Source organism: Equus caballus, chromosome 2 (assembly GCF_041296265.1).
Source record: "Equus caballus isolate H_3958 breed thoroughbred chromosome 2, TB-T2T, whole genome shotgun sequence".
NCBI lineage: Eukaryota > Metazoa > Chordata > Mammalia > Perissodactyla > Equidae > Equus > Equus caballus.
Genome location: NC_091685.1, coordinates 32,719,712 through 32,744,706, shown reverse-complemented (window position 1 = coordinate 32,744,706; position 24,995 = coordinate 32,719,712). Strand labels below are relative to the sequence as shown.

Below are 24,995 nucleotides of genomic sequence, written 5' to 3'. Positions count from 1 at the left end.
GCCCGGGGGCGGTGCTGCCCTGCCACACAGTCACTGTCCAGCATTTACCCAGCCCGTTCTGGCCCTGTGGTGGACAAGCCTGGGCTTCTAAGATGACTGGGTCCAGGCCCTGCCCTGCGTCTCTTGAGTCTCGCAGGTGAGGCAGGCTGGGGTACTTCTGTAAACCTACAGCCGCTGGCAGTGGGAGCTCAACGCCAAGGGAGGGATGCAGCAATGAGAGCTAGAGCTGCTGAGAAGCTGATGGGGCTCTTCCTGGAGGAGGCAGGCCTGCCTTGGGCGTTAAAGAAGGGAAAGCCAGGCATTCCAGGTGGGGCAATGGAGGGAGGCCTTGTACCCCAAGTGGGGGTCCCCTGGTGCCAGTTGCTGGGTGACTGAAAGGCTCAGACAAGGGCCTGGAGGAAAGCTGACCCCCTTCTGCCCAGCCTGACCCAGGGCTGCTCACCTTGGACGACCACGTGGGCGAAGGCCTCAGCCGAGCCCACCCTATTGGTGACCCGGCAGCGGTAGCGGCCTGAGTCCTCGGGGGCGGCGGGCTCAAAGTGCAGCATCTCGTTCCTGGCGGTCACCCTCCCAGAGAGGCTGCCCCCCACGCGGCTCCACTGGAAGGTGAGCGGGGGTGTCCCGTGAGCCAGGCACTGAAGCTGCACCGTCTCCCCTGCCTGCACCGAAGCGTGCTCCGGGACTGTGGTGGCATACGGTGGGCCTGGGGTGGGGGACATAGAGGTCAGAGTTGGGAGGAGCAGACGTCGAGATGGGAACAGGTGTCGGGTCCAGGAGACTTGCCAAAGGACCAGGGAGGCTGAGTGGGGAGCCTGGAGGACTGGGGATGAGGGGAGCAAAGGTTCCAGGCGGGCATATGGGTTTCAGGCTAGGGTAGGCTCTGGGAGGCTGAGGTATGGGGCCCTCTGGATGGGGTTCCTGGGGTTCTGTCCAGGGTGCAGCCTGGTGGGGGGCGGATGAGTGCCTTACTCTCTACGTGCAGGGCGATGGTGGCCTCAGCGTGCCCGGCAGGGCTAGTGGCGTTGCAGATGTACTGGCCCGAGTCCTGCTGGGCTACCCGGGGGATGATCAGCGTGTTGCCTTCCAGCTGGTGCTGCCAGGGCAGTGGGGAGCGCAGCTTGGACCAGTGGATGGTGGGCGTGGGGCTGCCTGCGGAGTCAAGTGGAAGATGGCAGCGATTGCTGGGCTGCCCCAAGGACCAGCGGAGGGTGGCGACGTTGAGGAAGGGACCCGGGTGATCTGGCCCCTTTGTGGGGGGCACTAAGTGGGCACCTCAGCCATCACTGGGAGATGCCAGCAGCAAAACCCCCTCCCCAGGCATGACATCATCTTCAGATCTCTTGTGTCTACAATGCAGGCCCCAGGCACCACTGCTCTGCCTGCCCCGTGTGTCAGCCCCCGTCCACACCTGTGGCTGAGCAGCGCAGGGTGGCCGTGTGTCCAGCCTCCACAGTCAGCTCGGCTTCTTCAACCTGGACCTGGGGGGCCCCTGGGGCCACGGTGCCCATGTCCACAATCACTTCCACCCGCTTCTGTGCTGTGCCCAGTGCATTCTGAGCTAGGCACACATAGGTGCCCGCATCTGATGGTTTAGCTGATGAAATCTGGAAGAAAACAAGGAGGTTGATTATGCGGGCACTGAAGAGGGACCTTTGCATCAGCCCCCAGCTCTGGTTTAGTTTTATCTCCTTTCTCTACCCTTCCCTTTGTTTTGAGCTCTCCTATCTGACAGGCTGCTTAAGGCGTCACACCCAAAACATCCCATTGGTCCATCAACCCACCGATCCATCCATGTACCCACCTACCCACCCACCCACCCAACCATACTTCCACTATCCACCTACCCGTCTACCTACCCACCTACCTGTTCCACCCATGCATCCATCCTTCCAACCATTCTTTCTTCCCTTCTTCCACCTTCCCTCTTTCTTCCTGCCTATCTTCTAATCTTCCCCTCATCTACCTATCCCAACCCCCTCTTTCTCTCTCCATCGATTCATTATCCATCTGCCTATCCACCACTTTTCCCTCCAAGCATCTGCTCAAGGATGGGCCTGGCCTCTGGCCAAAGGGAGGCCACGCCTCACCTGCAGCACCGTGTGGCTGTCCACGGGCCCATATGTCTGCTGCTCCACCTTGGCAGGGGTGCCGATCCGGGTCCAGCGAGCAGAAGAGCGGGGCTCCCCAGCACTAACACACTCCAGGGCGACTGCCTTTCCCACTTTCACCCACACGGGGCCCTCAGGAAGCACAGACACCGTAGGGGGCCCTGTCCAGAGGAACGACACGACTGATGTACATGCGGAGCTCTGCTGGTCACGTGCACTGTCACAGATCCCTTCTCAGTAACTGCCATGTGGGCACTAGTCTCCCCACTGCACTGACGTGGAAACTGAGGCTCAGAGAGGGGGAATGCTCAAGAGGGAGGCAGTGGCAGAGGCAGGACTTAAACCTGGAGGTTCTGAGCTCAGAATGAGGGCTGGAGACAGGCTGGCAGAGCCCATGGGTTCACGCTCCTCACCATGCACACTGAGGTTCACGACACTCTGGGCCACGCCATAGGCGTTGGAGGCCACGCAGCGGTAGGCACCATGGTTGCTGGGCCGGGTACCCACGATGGTGATGATGGAGCCATTGGGGCTGATGTGGACATTGTCTGTTGGAGTGGCATTGGGAAGGTATAGTCAGTGAGGGTGGTCCTCATGCCTTGGCGCTGCCTCTGCCCTGTGCCCCCGACCCCTCCAGCCTGGGCGTGTCCAGCTCACAGGGTCACAGACAGCAGGTGAAAGAGTCTTTGGGGACGCCTGGGTCCAGCCCCCTCACCATCCGGATGGGGCCACTGAGGCTCCAGAGGGGAAGAACCTTCCCCAGGGTCATACCAGGAGTTTGGTGCTATGCTTGGCCTCTGCCCCATCCACAGCGGTGATCACCAGGCATTCCTACCTTCCTCCAGCCCACCCACCCTGCCCAGCTCACCTTCCAGCTCTTGGTTCCGAGTCTTCCACTCCAGGCTGATGGGGGCTGCCCCGTCATGGATGAGGCACTTGAAGCTGGCGTCTTGACCCTGCTGCACGGTGCTGCTGGGCGGCTCGATAGAGATGACGGGGCTCCTAAGGCCTGGGGGATGAGGCAGGTGGAGGGCTGGGCTCTGGGGCTGGGTTGGCTCGACCCCGCTGCCTCAGCTCCAGGGTCTCTCTCCCTCCCCTGCCCATGGCATCTGCCACACTCACGGTAGGAGGACCCCGCACTGGGTGGGACAGTGACTGTGAAGGAGGCCTCCTGCTCAGGGCCTGAGCCGCCAACCACACGGCACACGTACTCGCCAGAGTCGGCGGGGGAGACGTGGTGGAGCCGCAGCCGGGAGCCATGGGTCTGTCGGAGCGAGGAGGGGGCAGCCATCAGGCCAAAGTACTTGGGATAGGGCAAGTCCCCACGCCCGGCTCTGCCAGTGCCCAAGAGTCCCCTCTCGGGTCTTAGGAGCTCCGGGCTCCAGCTGGTGGGAATGAAGGAGCCTCATTCACAGAATCCTACGAGTCCAACCCACCCACTTTATAGAGGCGCAAACTGGCTCAAGAAACGATTCAGCAGCAGAGCCAGGAGAAAAACCCAGGTCTCAACTCCAGGCTGGCAAATTGTTCCCCAAAAGGTATCCTATCTCCTGGGGGTCCCAAGCAGGCCAGGGTTGGCATGAGATTTGGGGTGCAGAAGGCGACTGCAGGTTGATCCTTGCCTGCCCTGGAACCCTCCCCATCCTGGTCACCGTACCTGGTGCCGGGCAGGGAGGCTGCCCCCACGCTTGTGCCACGTGACCTGGGCGTGAGGCTGCCGAGGCACCACACAGTTCAGGTCCAGGGTCTGCCCTTCGGCCACGTGGGAGGAGGAGGCCTCAATGTAGATGGGCTGTGCCAGTCCTGGGGCTGTGGGCACAACGGGTGGGTGAGAAAGGCAAGGTTCCAGGGGGTGAAGGCAGGGACACAGGTGGAGGCAGTAAATGCCGACTGGCCCTCCTGGAGTGCAGAGGCTTGAGGGTGACTGACACGGCTGAGCGCCATCGACCTAAGAAGAGTCTCCATTCCCTGGGGGCCAGCTTGCTGTGATGAGACCCAGGACTGGTCCCTAGTGGTTGGGGGAGGGGCTGGAGGACATTCACAGCGCTGAGAGCTCCATGCTTCTGCTGGGAGAGCAGGGAGGAGCAAGGCCAGGAAGGGGCCCCCACACCCATGCCCCAGCATCGCCCACTGCCCCTGTCACTCACCAGGAATGGGGCGCGGGCTGGAGGCCTCAATTGTGACCAGGACAGAAGCCTCTAGGGTGCCTGAGCTGCCGGTCACTTGGCATGAGTACTCGCCAGAGTCAGCCGGGGACACCTGGTTCAGCCTCAGCAGGGGGCCATGGACCTGGTCAGGGTCGGGGCAACAGTTGGGAGAGTGAGCTCGGGGGCCAAGGGCCAAGGCCTTCAGATGCCCAAGCCCCCTGGTACCTGGTCCCCAGGACCGTCATGGACAGTTATGTAGGCTGCATCTTGTCAAAGGTGACCCCCTCTGACATTAGACATTGTGGAGTAGGTTTATTAGGACACTTTTCTGCTAGGAGAAAGTCCAGTGTCCTGAGTAAGAGGTGTCCTTTTCTCATTTGTGCCAAGGTGCTAGGGGGCCAGAGGTGGCCCTTTTTTGCCCAGGCTGTTCTTGACCTCCTCATTCCCAGTGATTTCCTGCTGCAATTTTCCCAAAGCCCTGGATGTTGGGGCCACCTTCCCTCTAGGGCTGGGTTCAGGCAGGACTGCCCGCACAGGAGGTGGGATGGGATGGGGTGTGCCCACATCCTGCTTTCTCTAGCCCCTATACCTGGTGCCGGGCAGGGAGACTGCCCCCACGCCTGTGCCATGTGACCTGGGCATGCGCCTGCCCAGGCACCACGCACTTCAGATCCAGGGTCTGCCCTTCAGCCACGTGGGAGGAGGAGGTCTCGATGCGGATGGGTGGGACTCCGCCTGGAGCTGGGGCACAGGAAGAGGTCAGTGAGCTGGGACCCCCACCCCTGTGCCCTCAGCCCCTGCCCCTGGGTGCCCAGATGTTCAGACTAGAGGCCATGGGGAGGTGGCCTCGATTCCCCCTTCCCATTCCCCTGAGGCCTGGGGCGGCTGGGCTAGCCTGGGCGGGTAGAGCACCTCATTCTCCTGGCCCTGCCCCAGACAATGGCCCCACCATCAGCTCATGTGCTCCCAGCACCACTGGCGGCCAGGGCTCAGGGCCAGGCACCTCCACACAGATCACTAATGCTTCCCAAACTTGAGTAGCATGTGGCTAAGAACCCGGACTCTGGGGCCAGACTGCCGGGGTTCAAAACCCAGCTCTGCCGTGGATCAGCTGTGTGCCCTCTGGAAAGCTACTTCACCTCTCCTTGTCTCAGTTTCCCCAGTAAAAGGGAGAGAACAATCACACCTACCTCAAAGGGTTATTGCGAGGATGAAACGAGATAATGCATAGATGTGATAGGGCCCACACCTACTAAGTGCTATATCTTGTTTATTACTTAGCAATTCACGTGCTGCTACCAGGACGTCTGCTACAGCCACGCGCTCCCTGTGCTATCCATTACTTTGCATTTTCCTTTCACTGATTCATTAAAAATAATCCTTAAATACTTAGCTCCATTATAGGCAACGATTTCTGTGAAATCATGACAGGTTTGATGTGCTGCTGTTTTTTCCCTAATATGCCCCTATTTTATCACCTAAGATCACCCTCACATGGCCCCAGAGGTGCAGCTCCAGCCTCTGGGGAACTCATGAAACTGGTGCAAGAGCTGCTATCCCCCCTTTACAGACTAGGAAGGGGAAACGCGAAGAGAAGTCCCTTGTGTGACCGCTCAGGTGTGGACAGAGGGGCTGAGACTCACACCCACAGATGACAGACTCTGAAGTCCGTGCTCTCGGGCCCTAGAGATGAAGCCCCCTTCACCTGCCTCCCGATCTCTGCCTGCTGGTCCTTCCCCACCTCCCTTCCCCAGCCTCCCAGCCCCACCGGAGGGACCCTCACCAGGGACAGGAACAGCGCTAGAGCCAGAGGCCTCGATGGTGACCAGGACCGAGGCCTCCAGGGGGCCAGAGCTGCTCACCACACGGCACACGTACTCGCCCGAGTCAGCTGGGGACACCTGGTGTAGCCGCAGCCGTGAGCCGTGGGCCTGAGTGGGGACAGGACGGGGAGACAGAGGAGCAAAGTGAGATGGCAGTCGACATCCTTGAAGGCCTGGGGCCAGGGTCTAACCTCTGACGCAGGCAGGCGCTGCAGCCCATGGGAGCTCCCAGACCTCCTTCCTGGGCGGAGCCTGGGGGATGGACCCCTAGGCAGGGCCCCCACATGCAGCAGCCCTCCCACTATTTCCTGCCGCCAACTCCCATACCTGGTGGTGAGGGGGGAGGCTGCCCCCACGCCTGTGCCACGTGACCTGGGCATGGGCCTGTCCAGGGACCACGCAGTTCAGATCCAGGGTCTGCCCTTCAGCCACGTGTGAAGATGACGACTCAATTCTGATGGGCACAGAACCGCCAGGGACTGGGGGCACAGAGACAGCAAATCGGGGCTTTGGCTATAGGCAAATTTGGGAACAGCTGGGATGGTGGGCGCCTTAGCTGTAGAAACCCCCCTCTCTCAAGATAATAATAATAGCCAACACTTATAGCATGCCAGGCTCTGTTCTAAGCACTGTATGTGTATTCACTCATTTAATCCTCACAAAGTTCATAAACTTTCCCCGATGATGGAAATGTCCCATCATCTACACTGTCCAATACAGTAGCTACTAGCCACGTGTGGCTATTGAGCACCTGAAATGTGGGGATGTGAATTTTTTTTTTGAGGAAGATTAGCCCTGAGCTAACATCTGCTGCCAATCCTCCTCTTTTTGCTGAGGAAGACTGGCCCTGAGCTAACATCCATGCCCATCTTCCTCCACTTTATACGTGGGACGCCTACCACAGCATGGCGTGCCAAGCGGTGCCATGTCTGCACCCGGGATCTGAACCAGTGAACCCTGGGCCGCCGAAGTGGAACGTGCGAACTTAACCACTGTGTCACCGGGCTGGCCCCGGGGATGTGGATTTTAAACTGTAACTAATTTTAATTGCCACACGTGGCTGGCGGCCACTGTACTGGACAACTCTGTGAAGATGGAACGACCGATATCCCCATTTTGCTGAGAGGAGGGTAACTCATCCAAGCCCCTTAGTGGTGTGGGCAGGATTCGAATCCAGGCACCTTTCTGCAGAGCCTTGCCCTGGACCACAAGCCTCGCCTAAGGGCTCTGACTACAGAGCTCCTCCTCTGCAGGGAGCACTGTGACCTGCGTCTCTGGTCCCTCCTCGGGCCTCCCTCAGACTCACCGGAGGGGCTGCCGGCGCTGGGGGAGACTGAGACCATGATGGAGGCCTCCTGGGCGTCGATGTTGTTGTTAGCCCGGCACACGTACTCGCCCGAGTCAGCCACAGACATCTGGTGCAGCCGCAGGCGGGAGCCATGGGCCTGGGGGGGCAGGTGGGGAAGGGCGGGGAGAGGGAGTCGAGGGGCAGAGGGGTCATGGGCTGGCTCAGGCCTCCTCCCAGCCTCCCTTGTCAGACTTGCTCATACTACCCTCTGTCTAGCCAGGGCAGGAGGCACGACTGCCCCAGGACTGCCAGCTAATCCTTTGGGTTCTTTGCCCACGGGGCTGTCCCTGCACTGCCCACCCCGGGAGGCAGGGATTCCGTCCCCACTGCCACGGTTCCACTCTGTACCTGGTGTCGGGCAGGAAGGCTGCCCCCACGCTTGTACCATGTGATGGTGGCCTGGGGCTGCCCAGCGACCACACAGTTCAGATCCAAGGTCTGCCCTTCGACCACTGTGGGGGACGAGGACTCGATCCTGATGGGTGGGGACACGCTGGGCACTTGGGACAGAGAGAGACAGACCACACAGCGAGAGTCAGATACCAGGGACAGTGCTGGGGACTCTGCCTCCCCCCTGCACCCACTTGTCCGGACCCCCTCCTCACCGTGGGAGGAGCCGCTGCCCTGGATGGTGACGATGAGTGAGGTCTCCTGGGAGCCAGCACCATTACTGACGTGACATACGTACTCTCCCGAGTCGGCTGGCGTCACCTGGGGGATCCGCAGCCGGGAGCCCACGATCTGGAGGGGAATAGGTATCAGCGGGTGGGGGCAGCCCCTCCACATCCCGGGCACTGCTGCTGCTGCCCCCAGACTCCAGGAGCCTCCCTCTCTTGCCTGGGGTCTGCCCCCACCCCAGTCCGCAGGGGTTCTTCTGCGGGGCCTTCCTGAGGCTCCGGGCTGGGGTGGACAGTGCCCCTAGCCTTTGTACTGTTCTCACCCCTCACCCCTGCAGCAAGCCCACTGAGGCCTTCCCTGGTGACTCCACAGAGCCCTGCTGTGGCTCCTATTGCATGTGGCATGTCTGCCTCACCCTCTGGCCTGTGAGCTCCCTGAGGGCAGGCACCTGTCTCATTCCATTTGGAATCCTTAGTGCCAGGCACAGGACTTAGCCTGGAGCAGGTTCTCAGGGAAATTTAGTGAGTGAATCATAGAACGTTTTGTTCAAATATAGGATCCAACTGAGGTCAGTGGGATGATCTCTGTATCCTCAGCACTGGTCCAAGGCCCATCTAGCAACAACACTCAATGTTTGTTGAATGACTGAATGAGCACAGAGGAGGTGCTAAGATCCCCTGCTGATTCCTGTCAGAACGGGTGTGCCCAGTTTTTGTCTTCCTTGCCTGCTGGCTCCATACCTGGTGCCGGCTGGGTAGGCTGCCTCCACGCTTATACCAGGTGATAGTGTGGGGGGCTTGGCTGGTCACTAGACAGTTGAGGTCCAGAGTATGTCCATTGGCCAGGGAGGATGAGGAGGACTCAATGCGGACGGGGTATACCACACCCTGGGCTGGGAGAGGGGACAGGAGGCAGGATGTGGGAGCCGCTGAGGGTGGAGGGGCCCTAGCAGCCCCCACTGTTTGCTATGACCCCCGAGACACTCACTGTGGGAGGGGCTAAGACGCTGCTGGATGGTGACGAGGACTGAGGCTTCCTGGGTGCCCGAGCTGCTGACCACGCGGCACACGTACTCCCCGGAGTCGGCTGGAGTCACCTGGGGCAGCCGCAGCCTTGAGCCATGCACCTGGGAGGGTCGGGAGGGAGGCAGGCTCAGAGCCGGGCTCGGCGGCTCCCAGCCAGGCTGCTACTCCCTTGCCTGGCCTCCTCCTAGTCTGGCCCAGGCAGCTGGAGCTTGAGGGGGCTCTTCCAGGGAGAACCACCATTCATGAGCCCCCAGTTCCCCTGCCCCAGTGTTGGGACTGGGCCTGGTGGGAAGAAGCAGGGCACCAGTGTTTGTTGATGTGCTATGGCGCAGGTGAGGTAGGCAGTGTGAGCCCATTTGACAGACAAGGACACTGAGGATCAGGGAAGCCAAATGACAGCCTAAAGCCACACAGCAGGCAAGTGGAGAGCAGCATCTGAACTTGAATATGCCTGAATTCAAAGCCTGTGCTCCTTATTCTGCAGTCACAGGGTTCTTTAGCCCCGCCCCCCCAGCTCCCCGCCTCCTACCTGGTGCCGGGCGGGGAGGCTGCCCCCACGCTTGTGCCACGTGATCTGGGCATGGGCCTGCCCAGCGACCAGGCAGTTCAGATCCAGGGTCTGGCCTTCAGCCACATGTGAGGAGGAGGACTCGATCCGGACTGGGGGGGTGACCCCAAGTGCTGGGGACAGAGGGCAGAGGGTCAACCCCCGGCTGGGAGGGCAGGAGGAGAGGGGGGTGTAAGTGGAGCTAGGGGCTGTTGGTCTTGTGGGATCCTGCCATTGCTGGAGTGGTGAGCCCCACTGCTAGAATGGGGAGCCCCAGTGCCAGAGTCAGGGGTCCCCAGCCCTGCCCTCCCTCGAGTGCCACTCACCAGGCATAGAGCTTTCAGGCTCAATGGTCACCAAGACGGAGGCCTCCAGGGGCACTGAGCCACCCCCCACGCGGCACACATACTCGCCCGAGTCGGCTGGGGACACCTGGTGTAGCCTCAGCAGTGAGCCGTGGGTCTGGTCGGATGGAGGTGCGGTCAGAGGGGGCCCTCGAGGGACCCCTGCATCTCTGACCCGCAACCCTGCCTCGCTCTCTGACCCCCGAGGCCTGGCCATCAGCTCTGTCCTGCTTAGGGATGGAGACGGGGGTTTCATCCCCGGAGTAGGGGGTGGACAACAGGAGTCCCAGTGAACTGCAAACACTGCCACCTTCTCTCGGTTCTCAGACACACTTCAGTGTCTCTGAAATCAAGATGCGTCTTACAGTGAAGAATCTTACAGTGCAAGCGGCAGCCTGTTTTTCTTAGAGGTACCTAAAATAATGGTGCATCTGCAATCAATGGCATCCTCAGTTCTATAATAATAATAATAGCCAATGGCATTACCGTAATGGTAACAGCTCAGAACGCTTTCTCTAAGCCACAGCTCCGAGCACCTTGTGTATATGTTAACTCACTCCAACCTCAAAACAATTCTATAAGGAAGGGACCATTATTACCATTTTACAGATGCTGAAACGATGGCACAGAGAAGTTAAGTAACTTGCCCAAGGTCACAGGCTAATGAATGGTGGAGGCAGGATTCCTAGGCTGGTGGCTCCTAGAGTCTGGGTCCTAACCCCCGCACCATACACCTGTGCAATGGGACCCAAGGCCTCCCGCGTCTCAGAGAAGCCTCCAGTCCTCCCCACCCCTCACCTCCACCACCCAGGGGCCGCCATTCCCTTCTTGGCCCGTCCATCCTCCAGTCCTGTACCTGATGCCGGGCAGGGAGGCTGCCTCCACGCTTGTGCCATGTGATCTGGGCATGGGTCTGCCCGGGCACCACGCAGTTCAGGTCCAGGGTCTGCCCTTCGGCCACATGGGAGGAAGATGACTCGATGCGGATGAGCTGGGAGCCACCAGGAGCTGGGGGAGACGATGGCCACTGGTCACTCTAGTTCTTTGAAGCTGCCTCCACCTATATCCCCTTTCTCCGTCCCAGCCCAGCCTGGTGGCCCCACTCACGGTAGGCGAAGTTGGCCCCCTGGGTCCCGGTTACTGTGACTGTGATGGAGGCCTCCACACCATTGCTGGCCCTGCAGACATACTCGCCCGCGTCAGCTGGGGAGGCCTGGAAGATGTACAGGCGGGAGCCGCGGACCTGGGCAGCCATGAGCAAAGGTGTGAGTAGGGGGCTTCCCGGATGCCTCCATCCATGCCCCTGCTGGGAACTGCCAGCCCTTCAGCTCAGGGGTTAGGACCCCCGCAACCCACCACCCGTAGCTTGGCCCTGGCTGGCCCCCTTGCACCTGCCTGCCACTTTGTACCTGGTGCCGGGCGGGGAGGCTGCCTCCACGCTTGTACCACGTGACCTGGGCGTGGGCCTGCCCTGCCACCACACAGTTCAGATCCAGGGTCTGCCCCTCAGCCACTGTGGGGGATGAGGACTCGATCCTGACAGGTGGGACGGGTCCTGGGGCTGTGGGGACAGGGTCAGGGGTGGCAGATGCTCCCCAGAAGAGAGGGCAAGAACTGTCCACCCTGGGGCCAGCTCAGCCTCGTCTTCTGAGGCCAGGCCCACATGTTCAGGGGTCTGGTGGCTTGCACTTGAGGTCCTCAGCTGAGCAACCCCAAGAGGAGGGCTGGGGCACAGGCCAAGCCTTGTGGAGGGGAGTGAGGAAGTGGGAGAGATGAGGGTAGTCAAGGCTGGCAGAGAGGAAGAGTGGGCAGGAGTAGAAACATGAGGGATGACGTGGCCAGAGAGAGGAGTGATGGGAAGACGGTGGGTTTCTCAGAGAAGTGGAGTCTGCCTGGGCTGGGACCTGTGCCCAGTTCCAATGTGGGACTCCTGGCAACACCCCGCCATAAGTAACAGAAGTCACGAGGACCTCAGACCGTGGAAGGCTCTCGGCCTCCTCCAGCTTGCCCTGTCACTGGCAGTCACTCACCAGAGATGGAGTCAGCGCTGGAGCCAGAGGCCTCGATGGAGACCAGGACGGAGGTCTCCAGGGGCCCAGAGCTAAGGATCACGCGGCACACGTACTCGCCCGAGTCAGCTGGGGACACTTGGTGCAGCCGCAGAAGCGAGCCGTGGGTCTGAGTGCAAACAGGGAGGGTTGGAAGGGGGCCGGAGTGGCCCTATCCAATCCCTCCAGCAGGCTGGCCCTGGGGGACTGCCATACCTGGTGTCGGGCAGGGAGGCTGCCTCCACGCCTGTACCACATGACCTGGGCGTGGGCCTGTCCGGGCACCACGCACTTCAGATCCAGCGTCTGCCCTTCAGCCACGTGGGAGGAGGAGGACTCGATGCGGATGGGCTGGGTGCTGCCCGGAGCTGGGGCTCCGCCAGGAGCTGGGGCACAGAGAGGCTGGTCAGGCCTTGGCTCCTGAGCCCCAGTTCTGCAGCCCTGGGGCAGAGGGCCCGGGGACATGACCAGGTCCTAGCTTGGGAGGGCAGATATGAGGCCTTCCTGGGGCGGGATCATGCTCTCCTGCCTCAGTATGGCCAGCCAGATCCCTCCTCCCCTTCCCCACTTCCAGCCTGGAGTTCAGGGCCCATTAGCCCACCCCTGACTGCTTGATATATTACGTGCTGCTCTGGCCTGCAGAGAACCAGAGAATTTTAGTGCCCAGGCTGGGCTGAAGGATGCAGACAATGATGCTATAGCTCCCTTTTCTAGAGTGTCTGCCATGTGCTCACACCACATGGTGGTAGTATTACCCCCCATTTCACATTTGAGGAAACTGAGGCCCCAAAAGGTAACATAACCAGTCCAAGGCTGATAAGGGGTAGGGCCAGGACTTGAACCCAGGTCAGCCTGACTCTCGACTCAGTGTTCAACACCGACTCTGCTGCTTCCTGATGAATTCTGAAAACAGTACCCTCATCCCGGGGCTCTAGACAACCCAGATCAACGTTATGGCCACCCCCAGTCCCCTCATCTCGCTAGTGAGGGAGTAGAGGGGCAAAGCCTGCCCAGAGTGCCCCCTTTTGTCCTGATGTCACCGAAGAGACCACGGGCACCTTCCCTGGGAACACTGGGGAGATCCCAGGACTCAGCCCCCAGCCGGCCCCACCTGGCTCCTCACCTGGGGTGTAGCTGGGGCCCGAATGGGTGCTGTGGAGGACAGAGATGATGATAGAGGCCTCCTTGGCGCCTGACTCGCTCTCCACTCGGCACACATATTCTCCAGAATCAGCTGGTGAGACCTCGGCGAGCCGCAGCCGGGAGCCATGGACCTGGACCGGGGTGGAGGGGACAGAGACATGTGAGGCAGGGAAGGGGGCTGAAGTCGCCACGCCCTCTGAGCCTCAGCGAGTCGTTTGAAGCTGAGGACGGAGGGAGATAAGGGCCGGCCCCCACTTATAGAGTCTGTGAAGCCTCCACCTGCACACGGGACCACCCCCAGGTCCCCTGCCGCAGGCTCAGGGACCCTCATACCTGGGCATGGGGAGGCAGGCTGCCTCCTCGCTTGTACCACGTGACCTGGCTGTAGGCCAGCCCTGCCACCACACAGCTGAGGTCCAGCGTCTGCCCTTCGGTCACAGAAGGCGATGAAGACTCGATCCTGACTGGCGGTGAGACGGCACCTGAGGCTGGGGGCAGAAGAGGAGTGAGGAGGCCTCAGGGATACCTGGCTTGCCCTCCCCACTCCTGCAGCCCCTGGAGGCCCCGAACCTGGAAGGACGACCACTTGGATCCGGGCCTGCGCTGTGCCCGCGGGGCTGGTGGCCACGCAGAGGTAGAAGCCGGCATCGGCAGTCGTGATGGCCGGGATGAGCAATGTGGCGATGTCTGTGCGCTCAGACCGGGCCTGTCACACAGCAAGAAGGGTCAGCTGCCCACGGGGGTCCAGGCAGCCTGGCAAGGGCTAGCCAGTGAGGGTGGGTGGGGGGTATAAAATATGGTGGCAGGCACAGAGCCAATATTAGGGCCCAGTTGGGTGCCAAGAAAGGTGGAGCCAGGCAGCAAAGCAAGAGGCCAACACTGCTCCCTGCCAGGGTGCCTCAAGCAGCATGTCTGAGCAGGCTGCCATCTTGAAAGGGAAGAGAAACAGAAGAGGAGGAGATGGAGGAGGGAGTGTGGTGGGCAGGCGGGTGGGGAGTGCAGGGACTCAGCTGAGCCTGAGGCCAGGCCCGGGCGGGTCTCCTCACCTGCGGGGGGAGGCTGCCCCCTTCCTTCCTCCAGGTGATGGTGGCGCTGGGCACACCTGCGGCCCTGCAGTACAGCCTGACGGTGCGGCCCTCGTGCACCTGGGTCCTCTCTGGGCTCACCTGAACCCTGGGCCTGTTGCCCCCTGCAGACAGAGCCCTGTGAGAACACCTTGCTGGGTGGCCATGCGCTCCCAGCCCCACCCTCAGCCCTGTCTCTCACCATGCACGTGGAGCACAGCCCTGGCCACCTGCTGCCCGGCGCTGCTGGAGGCGCGGCACAGGTACTGGCCCTGGTCTGAGGGCTCGATGGCCGGCAGGCGCAGGATGCCACCATGGATTTGTGCCTTCTGGGGGAGCTGGCCACTGGGGCCCCCTGACGTGGAGAAGTACGTCAGCACCCACCGGGACTGGCGTGGCCCGGGCCTCCCAGAGGTGGTAGACCCCACAGCCTAGAGTCCTGCCCCTGGCCTCCCACATCCCTCCAGGGAGAGCACACCCTGAATGTCAGTTCTGCCACGGCCTCACCTGTCCACTCGAGGGTGGGCGTGGGGCTCCCCGTGGCACTGCAGCGGAACTCAGCCACCTGCCCAGGCTGCACCGTGAGCTGCGGCGGGTGGATGGAGACCACAGGGGCGGACGGGGTGCCCGAAGCTGACACGGGAGGAGAAAGACCACGTGGTGAGGGTGGGGAGTATCTTCTGATCTGTGGCAACAGCCTCCTTGCTGCTCTTTGCTCCCATTCTGGCCTCTCATGGCCCTTTGCTCACAGAGCAGCCAGAGGGAGCTTTTAGAATGCCAATGGGATCTTGTTCTTTTCCACTTAAGGCCTGTCCATGGCTCCCTGTTGCTTTTAGAATAAAATCCAAACTCCCTGCTGGGATCTACTACATAGCTCTCACCTCTGCCCACATCTTCAAGTTCCTCACCCACCCTCCCTTCTGTAGCTCCAGCCATGCTGGCCTTGCCGGTCCTCAAATACGTCAACCTGCTCCTGCCTCAGGGCCTTTGCACATGCTGCTTCCTCTGCCAAGAACACTCTCCATCAGCTCTTTAAGTGGCTGAACACCTTCTCTTCTTTCAGGTCTCAGCTCAGATGTCACCTCCTCAGAGAGGCCCTCCCTGATCCCCCCATGTAGAATAGCTCAGCCTCCTCCCACCTCATCACCCTATTTATTCCTATCCCAGCTCTTGTCACTGGTGTAATTGTCTTCTTTGTTCATTTGTTCCCAGGCTTACTGTCTTCCCATTAGAACATGTGCTGCAGGAGGGCAGAGCCCACACTCATCCTTCTCTCTCCTGTTTCTTCAGAGTCTAGGCCAGGACCTGGCACACCATAGATGCTCAGAAACTGCCAGTTTCTAAAGAAGTGGTCGCTGGGCCTGGTGGGGGAGGTGAGGTGGGCAGGTCAGGTATGGAAAGGAAGGTGTACCTTGCACATGCAGCGTGGCTGTGCCCTGGTCCATGGCGAACATGTTGGAGCCGGTGCACACGTAGGTGCCCGCGTCACTCGGCTGTACGTTGCGAATGGTCAGGATGCCGTTGAAATCCATGGCTCGGGCCGGCAATTTCCCATTGTGCAGGCGGGTCCACACCAGGGTGTAAGCTGGAGACTGTAGGCGGGGCGAGGCGGATGGAGTCGGGGTCAGGGCTGGGGTTTGGAGACCCCAGAAGGCAGGTCCTCCCCGACGCCCTCCCCCTGTTCTGCCCACCTTGCTCTTGGCTGTGCAGATGAAGGTGACGTCGGCTCCGGGGTGCACACTCCGGCTGCGCTGCTCCTCCACTGTCACTGTGATGGGCTTGCTCGGAGCCTCTGTGGGGTAAGGAGGCCCCCAGTGAGCTGGATGCTGGCCAGGCCCCTGTCTTGTGGCCACCTTCTCTCTCTCCATGTCCTGTTTGGGTGTCACTTCCTTCCCAGTCTAGCTTAGATTCCATCCCACCCCCTGGTGCCTCCCTCCCTCATCGTGGCCAAAACCCTGCCGGCCACCTTGCTGCTGGCACCGAGCAGCTGGCAGGCTATGACTGCAGAGCATCCCACCATGAGTCTTGGCTCCAATTCACGATCACAGACCACAAATGAGCTCTTAACATTTCGCACTTCACTCCAACTGGGCTTCTCTGTCTGGTTTGGGTTTCTATCCTCCCAAACAACTATTTCACACCTCCCAATTTCTCCACCCTCTCGAGCCCTCCTTCCACTTTCACAGCTAATGGCTTCAACTCACACTTGTTGAGAAAATTGAAACTACTCGTCAGGACTTTTCCCATCTTCCCAAATCCACCCACCTCCCTCCTTCCCAGTCCCCAGAGGATGAGACATCTCCCCACCCAGCCCTGCCCCCACCTTCTGAGCACCGGGCCCTTCCCAAGGACTTCCTCCCTCGGCTGTGCCCACCCCGGCTACATCCGTCTCTCCTCTCCCTCTCCACGGGCTCAATGTGTTCTAGAATTTCCCATCTCTGAAAAAGCCCCTTGACTCCACACTACCCCCAGCTACTGACCCACTTCTTGGTCTCCCTTCAGAGCCAAGAATCTTCTCTTTTGTCAGGAAGATTGGCACTGAGCTAACATCTGTGTCAATCTTCCTCTATTTAATGTGGGACGCCACCCCAGCGTGGCTTGATGAGTGGCGCTAGGTCTGCGCCCGGGATCTGAACCTGCGAACCCTGGGCTGCCTGAAGTGGAGCGTGCGAAATTAACCACCATGCCACGGGGCAGGCCCCAGAGCCAAGACTCTTAAAACAGTTGTCTACACTTGCTGTCTATACTTGCTGCCTTCCTATCCATTCTCTGCCTTGCCCCAATCTGGTTTCTACCCCTTTTCTCTACTGAAAACTCTTGTCAAAGTCTGACCTCCTAGGGTTATTTCTCTGCCCGTATCTGACTTCCCTGGGGCATCTGGTGAGGCCCACCATCGTCTCCCTTCCCCTCTTGACTTCCAACATGCCACCTCCCTGGTCTCCTCTTATCTCACTGGCTGCGTCCACTCAGTCTCTTTTGCTGTCCTCTCTCTTCAACATGACATGTTCAAGTTGGAGCTCCCTGGGGCTCTGTCCTGGAGCCACACTCTCCCTGGGTAACCTCCTCCTGCCCATGGCTTTAAACACCTTCCCTATGCCAACAGCTCCCCAATTCATTTCTCCGGCAGGGCCTCTTTCCTGAGTTCCAGACTCACATATCCAAATGCCTGCCTGACAGACCTACTTAGATGTTGCCCCAGACATCTCAAACTTCAACAAGTCCAAAACCAAACTTGTGATTCCCTCTGACCTGTTTGTTGCAGGTGCTGCTGTTGCCCCGCCCAGGTCCCCTCGCCCTGTCACTGCAGAGCCCCCTCTGCTTAACTTCTGCCAGCCACTGCACAAGGGCATTCTCCAGCCACTGGAGACCATTGTGCCTGCCCATGAGGTGGGACAGAATGCAAGGGAATTGATGCTCCTGGGACAGGCTTCGATCAATGGCTGGAGGAGCTGTGCACACACCCAAGCTCCCTTGACCCTGGGGTGGGGCAACGCCAAGATGCACACTTTACGCCTTCCTCAGCTGCACTGAACAACTGCTCACAGTGGGAACTCGCTTGATAACACACCCTTTATAGGATGCCTTCTCTTTCCTGTCTCCATGGGTACCTTGATGTTGCTGCTGGGTGCTGCTGGGCAAGGGCTGCCCATCCATCACCTCTCAAATGAACTACTTACACGTAAATCCTTATCTCGGACTCTGCTTTGGGGACCCCAAATGAAGACACCCTCCTACCGAGGCTCTCTCATCTCAGTAAATGGCACTCCATTTGTCCTACTGCTGGAATCCAGACCCCTGGGCATCATCCTCTCCCTCAGTGGCCACAGTCGAGTCCTGCCAATTCTGCCTCTAAATCCAGTCTTCACCATCACCTCTCTCCATCTCCACAGCCGGTGCCCTCGTCCAGGCAACCACCACCCGCTCCGCTGGATGAATGCGCCAGCTGCCTGCATCTGAGTCTGCAGCCCAGCCCAGCACAGGCAGTCTGGGGGATAGGGGAAGTAGGGACTCACCAGTGACCAGCAGCTCTGCCCGGCTGCTATTGGCATGATGGAGATTACGACAGGTGCAAATGTAGACTCCAGCATCTGAGGGCTGGACGCTGGGGAAGTGGAGCTCGGAGCCTGGCAGGGAGAGGAAGGGCGCTCGTCAGTGCAGACACACCCCTTCTCCCACCCAGCCCTGCATGCAAGGACAGGCCCCCAGTAGGGCAGGGACAGGCCTGTGCCTCCCCACTCACTGGGCTGGCTCACAGGGCTGAGGGGCCTGGGGCCATGGTACCTTGATGTCGCTGCTGGGTGCTGCTGGGCACGGGACGCCCGTCCTCACGAGACCAGTAGAAGTAGTGGGGTGGGCTCCCACTGACCTGGCACCGCAAGGAGTAGGGGCCACCTTGGGGCACTATGCTCCGAGCCGGATGCACCTGGACCACCAGCGGGGCTTGGTCTGCTGTAGGCAGGACAGGAGAGGCCATTCAGGCAGGAGGCCCCCAGCATGCGGCAGTGCCTCAGATATCTCGGCCCTCCCAAGGATTGGCATGCCCTGCCTTTGGCCCTGTCCCCCAGACCTACTAGTATCTTTCAAATTCCCTAGGCTCCCTGTCTTGCCCATCACCCCAACCTGGGGCCAAGGTCCTACTTACTCTGTGGCAGGCACCGGCCCCCCCGCACATTGGGGTTACCCACATAACCTGGGGCACACCTGTAAGGAGGAACAAGAACGAGCTTTGTCAGGCCCCAGCGGACCCAGTGCCCCAGAGTGGACTTGGGGAACCAGAAGCCCAGCTAGCTGCCCAGTGTTGGGCCAGGCGGCTCAGAGCTCTGGAAGGACTTCAGAGACCAAAGAGGCCCCAACACAGGGCCTCAGTGAGCTGAGAAAAGGGGAGTGTAAGGGAATGTCAGCAGGTTGGATAACAGTGGTGGTAAGGCCTTTATTCTCCAGGAAATTCATTCAACAAACGTTTACCAAGCAACTACTCTGCTAAGTTATGGAAAGACAACAGTGAACATGATGAAGTCCCTGCTCTTATGGAAGTCACCAACATGAGAAACCAACAAGGAAATGAAGTCAGTGAGAGTGAGGAGCATGTGGGGCTGTGAGGGCACGGGAAGGGGGCACTCATCCAGCCCCAAGAATCAGCAGGCTTCCCGGAGGATGGGACTGCTGAGCTGTTACGTTTCCTAGGAGTAGACTGCACTCTTCAGAGAACGTATCACTGTTTGTAATTATCTGTTTGTATGATTACTTGCTGTCCTGTCTCCCTTTACACGTGGTAGGCTCCATAGGGGCAGGGACTGAATTTGTTTTGTTCACCACTTTATCTCCAACACCTTGGCACACTGCATGGCACACGGTAAACACTCAATAAAAATGTGCTGAATGGGTGAATGAAGCTGAACGTTGAAGGCTAAACAGGAGTTAGCCAGGAAGGAGTGGTTTGAGGGTGAAGAATGTTCCACGTAGAGGTGACAGCACATGGAAAGGCCTGAACATCAAGAAGTCAGGAAGCTAAGCTCAGCTAGAGTAAGAGTTGGGTGTCAGAAGTGGGATGAGACTGAAGTGTGATAAGGCTACCTAAAGGAGCCTGGGCTTGTCCCAAGGGCAATGATGAATCTTGACAGGGTTCTGGGCAGGGGAGGGATCTAATCCTGTTAGACACCTCTCTGAGCAACACCATCCAGGGCTCTCACCTAGGAGTCTACCATATGTACCCCCCCCACCCTTCACCCCTCCTATTTGCAAACTTACTGCTCACAGTACTGGCCAGTGTACCCAGGTTCACAGGCTGTGCAGCGGTACCCACCAGCTCCCAGGCTCTCACAGGTGCGGGAGAACCTGGCATAGGGGAGGCAATGGTCAGGCCATGGGATGCCCACTCCCCACCTTGCTCCTTCCACTTCTGCCCCCAAATCCAGTGCGGTGCCCTCCACTCCCTGGTGGGAAATCCTCCTTGGCCCTTGAGCAAGGGCACCCACATGTTCTCCGGGTTGGTCAGTGGGCAGGCACAGGGCTGGCAGTCCTCAGGTGTCCCAGCTGTGGCGTCTCCATAGAAGCCAGGAGCACACAGCTCGCAGAACTCCCCAGCGGCATTGTGTTGGCATTGCTGTGAGGCACAAGGGTGTCAGCCACTCACCATTTGGCACAATTTACCAAAGACTGTACAATTTTGTAATCCCTTGATCTGGATATTCCACGTTTGTGAGCTTATCTTAAAGAAATAGTTGTGGAGAGGCACAAAGATTGCACTACAAGATGGTCAGCTCAGTGGTGTTTATAAAAGCAAAATGCTGGAAACAAACCATGAATAGGGAACTGGATAAAATAAAAAGAATATTCACCCAAATAGCTATCAAAAAGGATGATGTTGATTGCATTTCTTACATTTTCCACCTAAACTCTCATAATATCAGAGGGAAGTAAAGGTGTACACTTGGGTAGGTGGGGACAGAGCTTTGAAAGTACGTGCTTCATCATTGCAACACGTGGGGCTTTATATCCTCCTTCAGAGAGAGCCACGTTTGTCTTATTGACACAGCGCGTTCCTTGCTCCATGTTTAGCTTGTGGCCCTCAACCACCCAGCCCCCGAACACATAGCCTGGAGGGCTGTACACACGTCACTCCGAAAAGTCCAGGTATAGAAAAGTACTTAACGATATGGAAAGATGCTCACGAACTTGTAAGTGAAAAAGGTGACCATCAAACACAATGATCTTATGTTTATGTGTAAAACAAAAGGCATCTCAACATGCGTAAATACTGGTCCAGAAAAAGACAAAAAGAGCTCCACACTCTAGTGTGGACGGTGATTACCTGCAGGTGGGAGGATGGCAGGGAATTTTTGTTTTCTTTTTGGGTTATCTCTGTAGTCTGATTGTTCTACAGAGAATAGCTGTCATTTTGGTGATACGAAATAGCAGGAAGCAAAGTTTTCTTTATAAAGAAGGATGTTATTCCACAGTTCTGGCCATCCCACTAGGCCTGCAGCTTCTCAGTGACCAGATCTGCTGGTCCAGGTGCTTTGTCCCACAGGCCATGCCCCATGACCTTGTCCCTGGACCTAGACTTACCTTACCAAGCCCACCCCTTCCTATCCCAGAACCAGCCCCAGGACCTCACCCAGGCCCAGCGAAGCTGACCCCTCCCATGGCTCTGCTTGCATCTTACCGAGCAGGCCCCGGTCTCTGGGTGGCACACATCCGAGTGGCCATTGCATTCGCACAACTCGCAGTGGCCGAGGTACAGCCCACTCCCAGTGCGCGTGTAGCCCGGGGCACAGTCCTGCAGGGAGGAGGGGAGGGTTGGTTTCTACCTCCAGTGTGGTCCCATCCAGAGCCAGCAGACCCAGATCCCTTTCCTTCCAACCCCCCTCCACCACCCAGACTCCGCAGTGGCCCCGGGAGGCGAAATTCCAGGCCCAGCAGTGCACCCCAGCATCTTCTCAGTGGCCTTCCCCTCCGGCTTCACCTTCACCTCTTGACACTCCAGAGCTGGGACAGAGTCCGCCCCCATCCTGCCTGACATCTCCAGCTACTCTGAATTTACCGAAATAATAGCTCATCCTAATGGAGAACCCTTCTCCATCCCCAGGACTTTGTTCCTGAAAATTCTTCTGGCAGAATCTGTATTGAAAAACTTAACCCCTAGATGGAAAAAGAGGGTCAAGAGAACTAGACTCTTGGAAGGAGCCCTTGAAGATCTTTACAACGATGTTCACATTCACTCAATAAAGCAAAAGAGGCACACACACACAGCCAAGGATGCTTTCACACACTCTACGAGAATCACGGGTTCTGAAAACAACGAATTTTTACTCCTTAGCCCTTCTTTGAAACCTCTCCAGGCCCTCCTTCCCAATCATTTCAAAGAGATGTATATAAACGTTTTGCTTCACTGTAGCAAACGTGCATCAAGAATTCTGCTTTCCCCAGGGGTTCTCTTTCAAAATGTGTTCAATTTTATGACTTCGTGGAATGTGAAGTTCATATATTTGGATTTGAAAGTTCTGTGGCCACAGCAAAGGTGCACAGTAGGAAAACTGCAGACAGGAGGATTCCCACTGGGGACTTCCCAAGTCGGGGGGCGGGGGCGCTGGCTGTTCTAATACTTGATCTTGATGCCACCCATCTGGCATTGCAGCCCTGCCCCCTCCCCTCCTGGGGTCTCCCTTCCCCAGTTCCACATTCAGTCATCACATGACCACTGGTCGCCTGCCGTGTGCCTGGGGATTTGGTGGTGACAGTGAGCTCAGGCCCGGCCTTCCTGGAGTTCAGTCTCCAGCCAAACCCTGCAGATACTCTCAGATTCTCTTCAACTGACAGCCGTCTGTTCCACCCCCACTGCTCCTCCCTCCAAATAGGATGCCCTGTCTCTCCCTCTGCCAGATCCATCTCATTCACCACCGCACAGGAATTTTCCTGGGGCCCAGATCACAGCTCTCCCTTAGCAGCTTGGCATTCTCTACTGAATGGAGCTTGTTCCAGATCTAAGGAAGCGGACCCCCCACCCCCAGCCTTCCAGAAGTGACCTTTCTGCATTGCAGGCTATTTCCCCACACGGTCTTCCTTCTGAGTTCTGCTTATTCTTCTCATCTGCCTAGAACCCTACCCTGCTCCACACAGTTCACCTCTCTGAGGCATTTTCACGCTCTGCTTTGGGCTAATTTGCGTTCTGTATTGTCTCCCTTACTCTGAGAGCATGAGTGGGCCTTAAACTCCAGAGAGTGGAGCTGTGTGCCCTTGGGTAAGTCACTCACCCTTCAGCACCTCTATTTTAAAAAAATCTGTTAAAAGGGGATAATTACCCATCTCTCAGGGTTGTTGGGAGGAATGAATGAGAGAATGCAGAGCACACGGAAGTTATGACAGTAGTCACAGGCCATGGAGATGCCAGCTGACCAGCGTGCTGATCCAGCTTTGCCAGATCAGAGGTGTCTGGCCGACTGCGCTCACCTGGCAGGAAGACCCGACGTAGGCCGGGGGGCAGCGGCACTCCTCTACCTCCAGGGCCCGGGGTCCCTCCGAGGGCCCGGGCTGGGCGACCTCTAGGCTGACTGCGCTGATGCTGGCCGCCTGCGGCATCGAGGAGAATGTGGCCCGGACTAGGAGCTCGTCCAGGTCAGCCAGCGCCATCAGGAGGTGCTCGCGTGTGGCCGGCTGCCCGTCAGGCCGGCGCCAGAATTCCTGATCGAGGGGGTGACAGCCAGCGTGGGTGAGGGGTGCTGGGCTTCGGGCATTGCTCCTGCAGCCCCCGCCCAGCCCTCGCCTTCAGGCACTGGCCCAGGACTGTGCAGTGGGGTCGGGGAGTGAGAGGCAGGTGGGTGGACGTCCGAGCCAGGATCCGAAGCAGCGGGGAGGGGAGGAGGGTCAGACGCAGTGTGGCCAAGTGCCCCTCACCTCTCGGAAAATGATCTCATAGCTCTTCCTCTCCGGGCCTTGTAGCACTGGCTGGGAGGCCACCAGCATGATGTTGTTGCCCTGGGGAGACACCAGCGGGATTGGGAGGTGAACTGGGGGGCTCTCGGGGACAGTGGGGTCCACCCCAGTCCCAGCCTCTCCGTAACACCAGCCTCCCATTTCTCCAATCTCTCAAGCTCGTGTGCCCTAAGGAATCAGGTACATGCCCACTGCCCTGTTCTCCCAGCAGCTGGGCCTCTGCCTCGGTAGTGTCCAACCAGGCAGGGCAGGGGGGACAGGGGACAGGGCTTAACCCCCTTAGGCTGTGCCAGGCCAGCCAAGTGCTGGACAGAAAGGAAGGAAACACTGACAGTGGCCCCTGGCTTCCCCCTCCTGGTTCTGCCCTCCCGGTGTGGGGTCCACGTGCTCACCGTGATCTGGACGTCGGGGTCAGAGAGCGGGCTGCCCTGTGCACCTGCGGTGTAGGACAGGGTGTAGCGCAGCTTCCCGCCATAAGCAGCCACCTGCAGAGGCAAGCCCTGTGGTCACAGCCTGACTCTGCCCTCCTCCCCGGGGGGTGCACGACCACACAGGTGATGGGGCGGAGGCTCTCAAGGCCTTTCTGCACTTGTCCTGTCACCCCAGCCCCCACCAGAGGCCTGGGGCTGCCTAGGAGACAGGACATCTCTCAGTTCCTTCACTGTCTCAGACCTGGTGGCGGTGTCCCGGTGCAGCCTGTTTTCTGTTTTATGGGGTTCCCCATTTCCCATTGCCTGACAGTCCCAGCAAATAAGCTCCAAGTCCCTTTCCGCCTGAAGGAATTTCCCATGAAGCAGACAAGTATTGACAGTGACCACCATGCGGAGGCCGCAGAAGTTTCAAAAGTTCTCAGCCATGGGGGTAGGGCTGAGGGTGGCCCCTCAGAGGTTTTGCCTCCTGGGCTGGCGGTTTTTGTTTGCTCCAAATCCCTTTTCCCCTTTTTTGCAAACTGCAGCCCTGGTTTCCTCTAGAGGAGACTATGTCACACATGCAGGCCATGTGGTTTGAGGGCCGCCCCCTCCTGCTCTACACGAGACACATGCCAGCTGTCAGGCCAATCAGCATATTCCTCCACTTCCCCTCTCGGCTCCCTCAGGGATGGACATGGGAACCTGGCACTTCTGCTCTTTCTACTGAAATAGAGAAACTCCCTTTCCTAGTCAGATTGGAAGCTGGAGGATGATGCCAACTGAGACCCCGGATCCAGCCATGCCTGATACCAGGTATCCTTGGACTTTGTAGTTACATGAGCCAATAGATTCTTTGTTGCAGACAGGCCAGCTGGACTTGGGTTTTCTATTGCTCACAACTGGAAGAATCCTCACACTTGCCACAGGGGGCTTTCAAG

The 24,995-nt window shown here is 58.7% G+C and overlaps 1 protein-coding gene across 13 annotated transcripts in view; it reads right to left on the bottom strand.

Moving 5' to 3' along the window:
* The window catches only part of HSPG2 (heparan sulfate proteoglycan 2), a 99,002-nt gene that overhangs the window by 13,072 nt on the left and 60,935 nt on the right, over positions 1–24,995 (bottom strand). For all 13 annotated transcript variants that reach the window (XM_070260776.1, XM_070260785.1, XM_070260779.1 and 10 more), the window contains 41 exons: positions 24,040–24,132; positions 23,609–23,689; positions 23,165–23,395; positions 21,381–21,494; positions 20,191–20,318; positions 19,964–20,050; positions 18,858–18,916; positions 18,497–18,664; positions 18,229–18,339; positions 15,907–16,007; positions 15,627–15,807; positions 14,723–14,848; positions 14,418–14,570; positions 14,198–14,340; positions 13,722–13,857; positions 13,485–13,639; positions 13,132–13,282; positions 12,225–12,394; positions 11,991–12,138; positions 11,370–11,521; positions 11,068–11,203; positions 10,817–10,968; positions 9,943–10,078; positions 9,599–9,750; positions 9,032–9,170; positions 8,785–8,936; positions 8,032–8,167; positions 7,775–7,926; positions 7,385–7,523; positions 6,406–6,557; positions 6,039–6,186; positions 4,845–4,996; positions 4,256–4,397; positions 3,766–3,917; positions 3,231–3,372; positions 2,977–3,117; positions 2,522–2,656; positions 2,088–2,269; positions 1,409–1,604; positions 970–1,149; positions 443–703 (listed from right to left, as the gene is read on the bottom strand). In XM_070260776.1, coding sequence (XP_070116877.1) covers positions 443–703; positions 970–1,149; positions 1,409–1,604; positions 2,088–2,269; positions 2,522–2,656; positions 2,977–3,117; positions 3,231–3,372; positions 3,766–3,917; positions 4,256–4,397; positions 4,845–4,996; positions 6,039–6,186; positions 6,406–6,557; positions 7,385–7,523; positions 7,775–7,926; positions 8,032–8,167; positions 8,785–8,936; positions 9,032–9,170; positions 9,599–9,750; positions 9,943–10,078; positions 10,817–10,968; positions 11,068–11,203; positions 11,370–11,521; positions 11,991–12,138; positions 12,225–12,394; positions 13,132–13,282; positions 13,485–13,639; positions 13,722–13,857; positions 14,198–14,340; positions 14,418–14,570; positions 14,723–14,848; positions 15,627–15,807; positions 15,907–16,007; positions 18,229–18,339; positions 18,497–18,664; positions 18,858–18,916; positions 19,964–20,050; positions 20,191–20,318; positions 21,381–21,494; positions 23,165–23,395; positions 23,609–23,689; positions 24,040–24,132 — 5,965 coding nt within the window. The remainder of the gene's footprint in view (positions 1–442; positions 704–969; positions 1,150–1,408; positions 1,605–2,087; positions 2,270–2,521; positions 2,657–2,976; positions 3,118–3,230; positions 3,373–3,765; positions 3,918–4,255; positions 4,398–4,844; positions 4,997–6,038; positions 6,187–6,405; positions 6,558–7,384; positions 7,524–7,774; positions 7,927–8,031; positions 8,168–8,784; positions 8,937–9,031; positions 9,171–9,598; positions 9,751–9,942; positions 10,079–10,816; positions 10,969–11,067; positions 11,204–11,369; positions 11,522–11,990; positions 12,139–12,224; positions 12,395–13,131; positions 13,283–13,484; positions 13,640–13,721; positions 13,858–14,197; positions 14,341–14,417; positions 14,571–14,722; positions 14,849–15,626; positions 15,808–15,906; positions 16,008–18,228; positions 18,340–18,496; positions 18,665–18,857; positions 18,917–19,963; positions 20,051–20,190; positions 20,319–21,380; positions 21,495–23,164; positions 23,396–23,608; positions 23,690–24,039; positions 24,133–24,995) is intronic.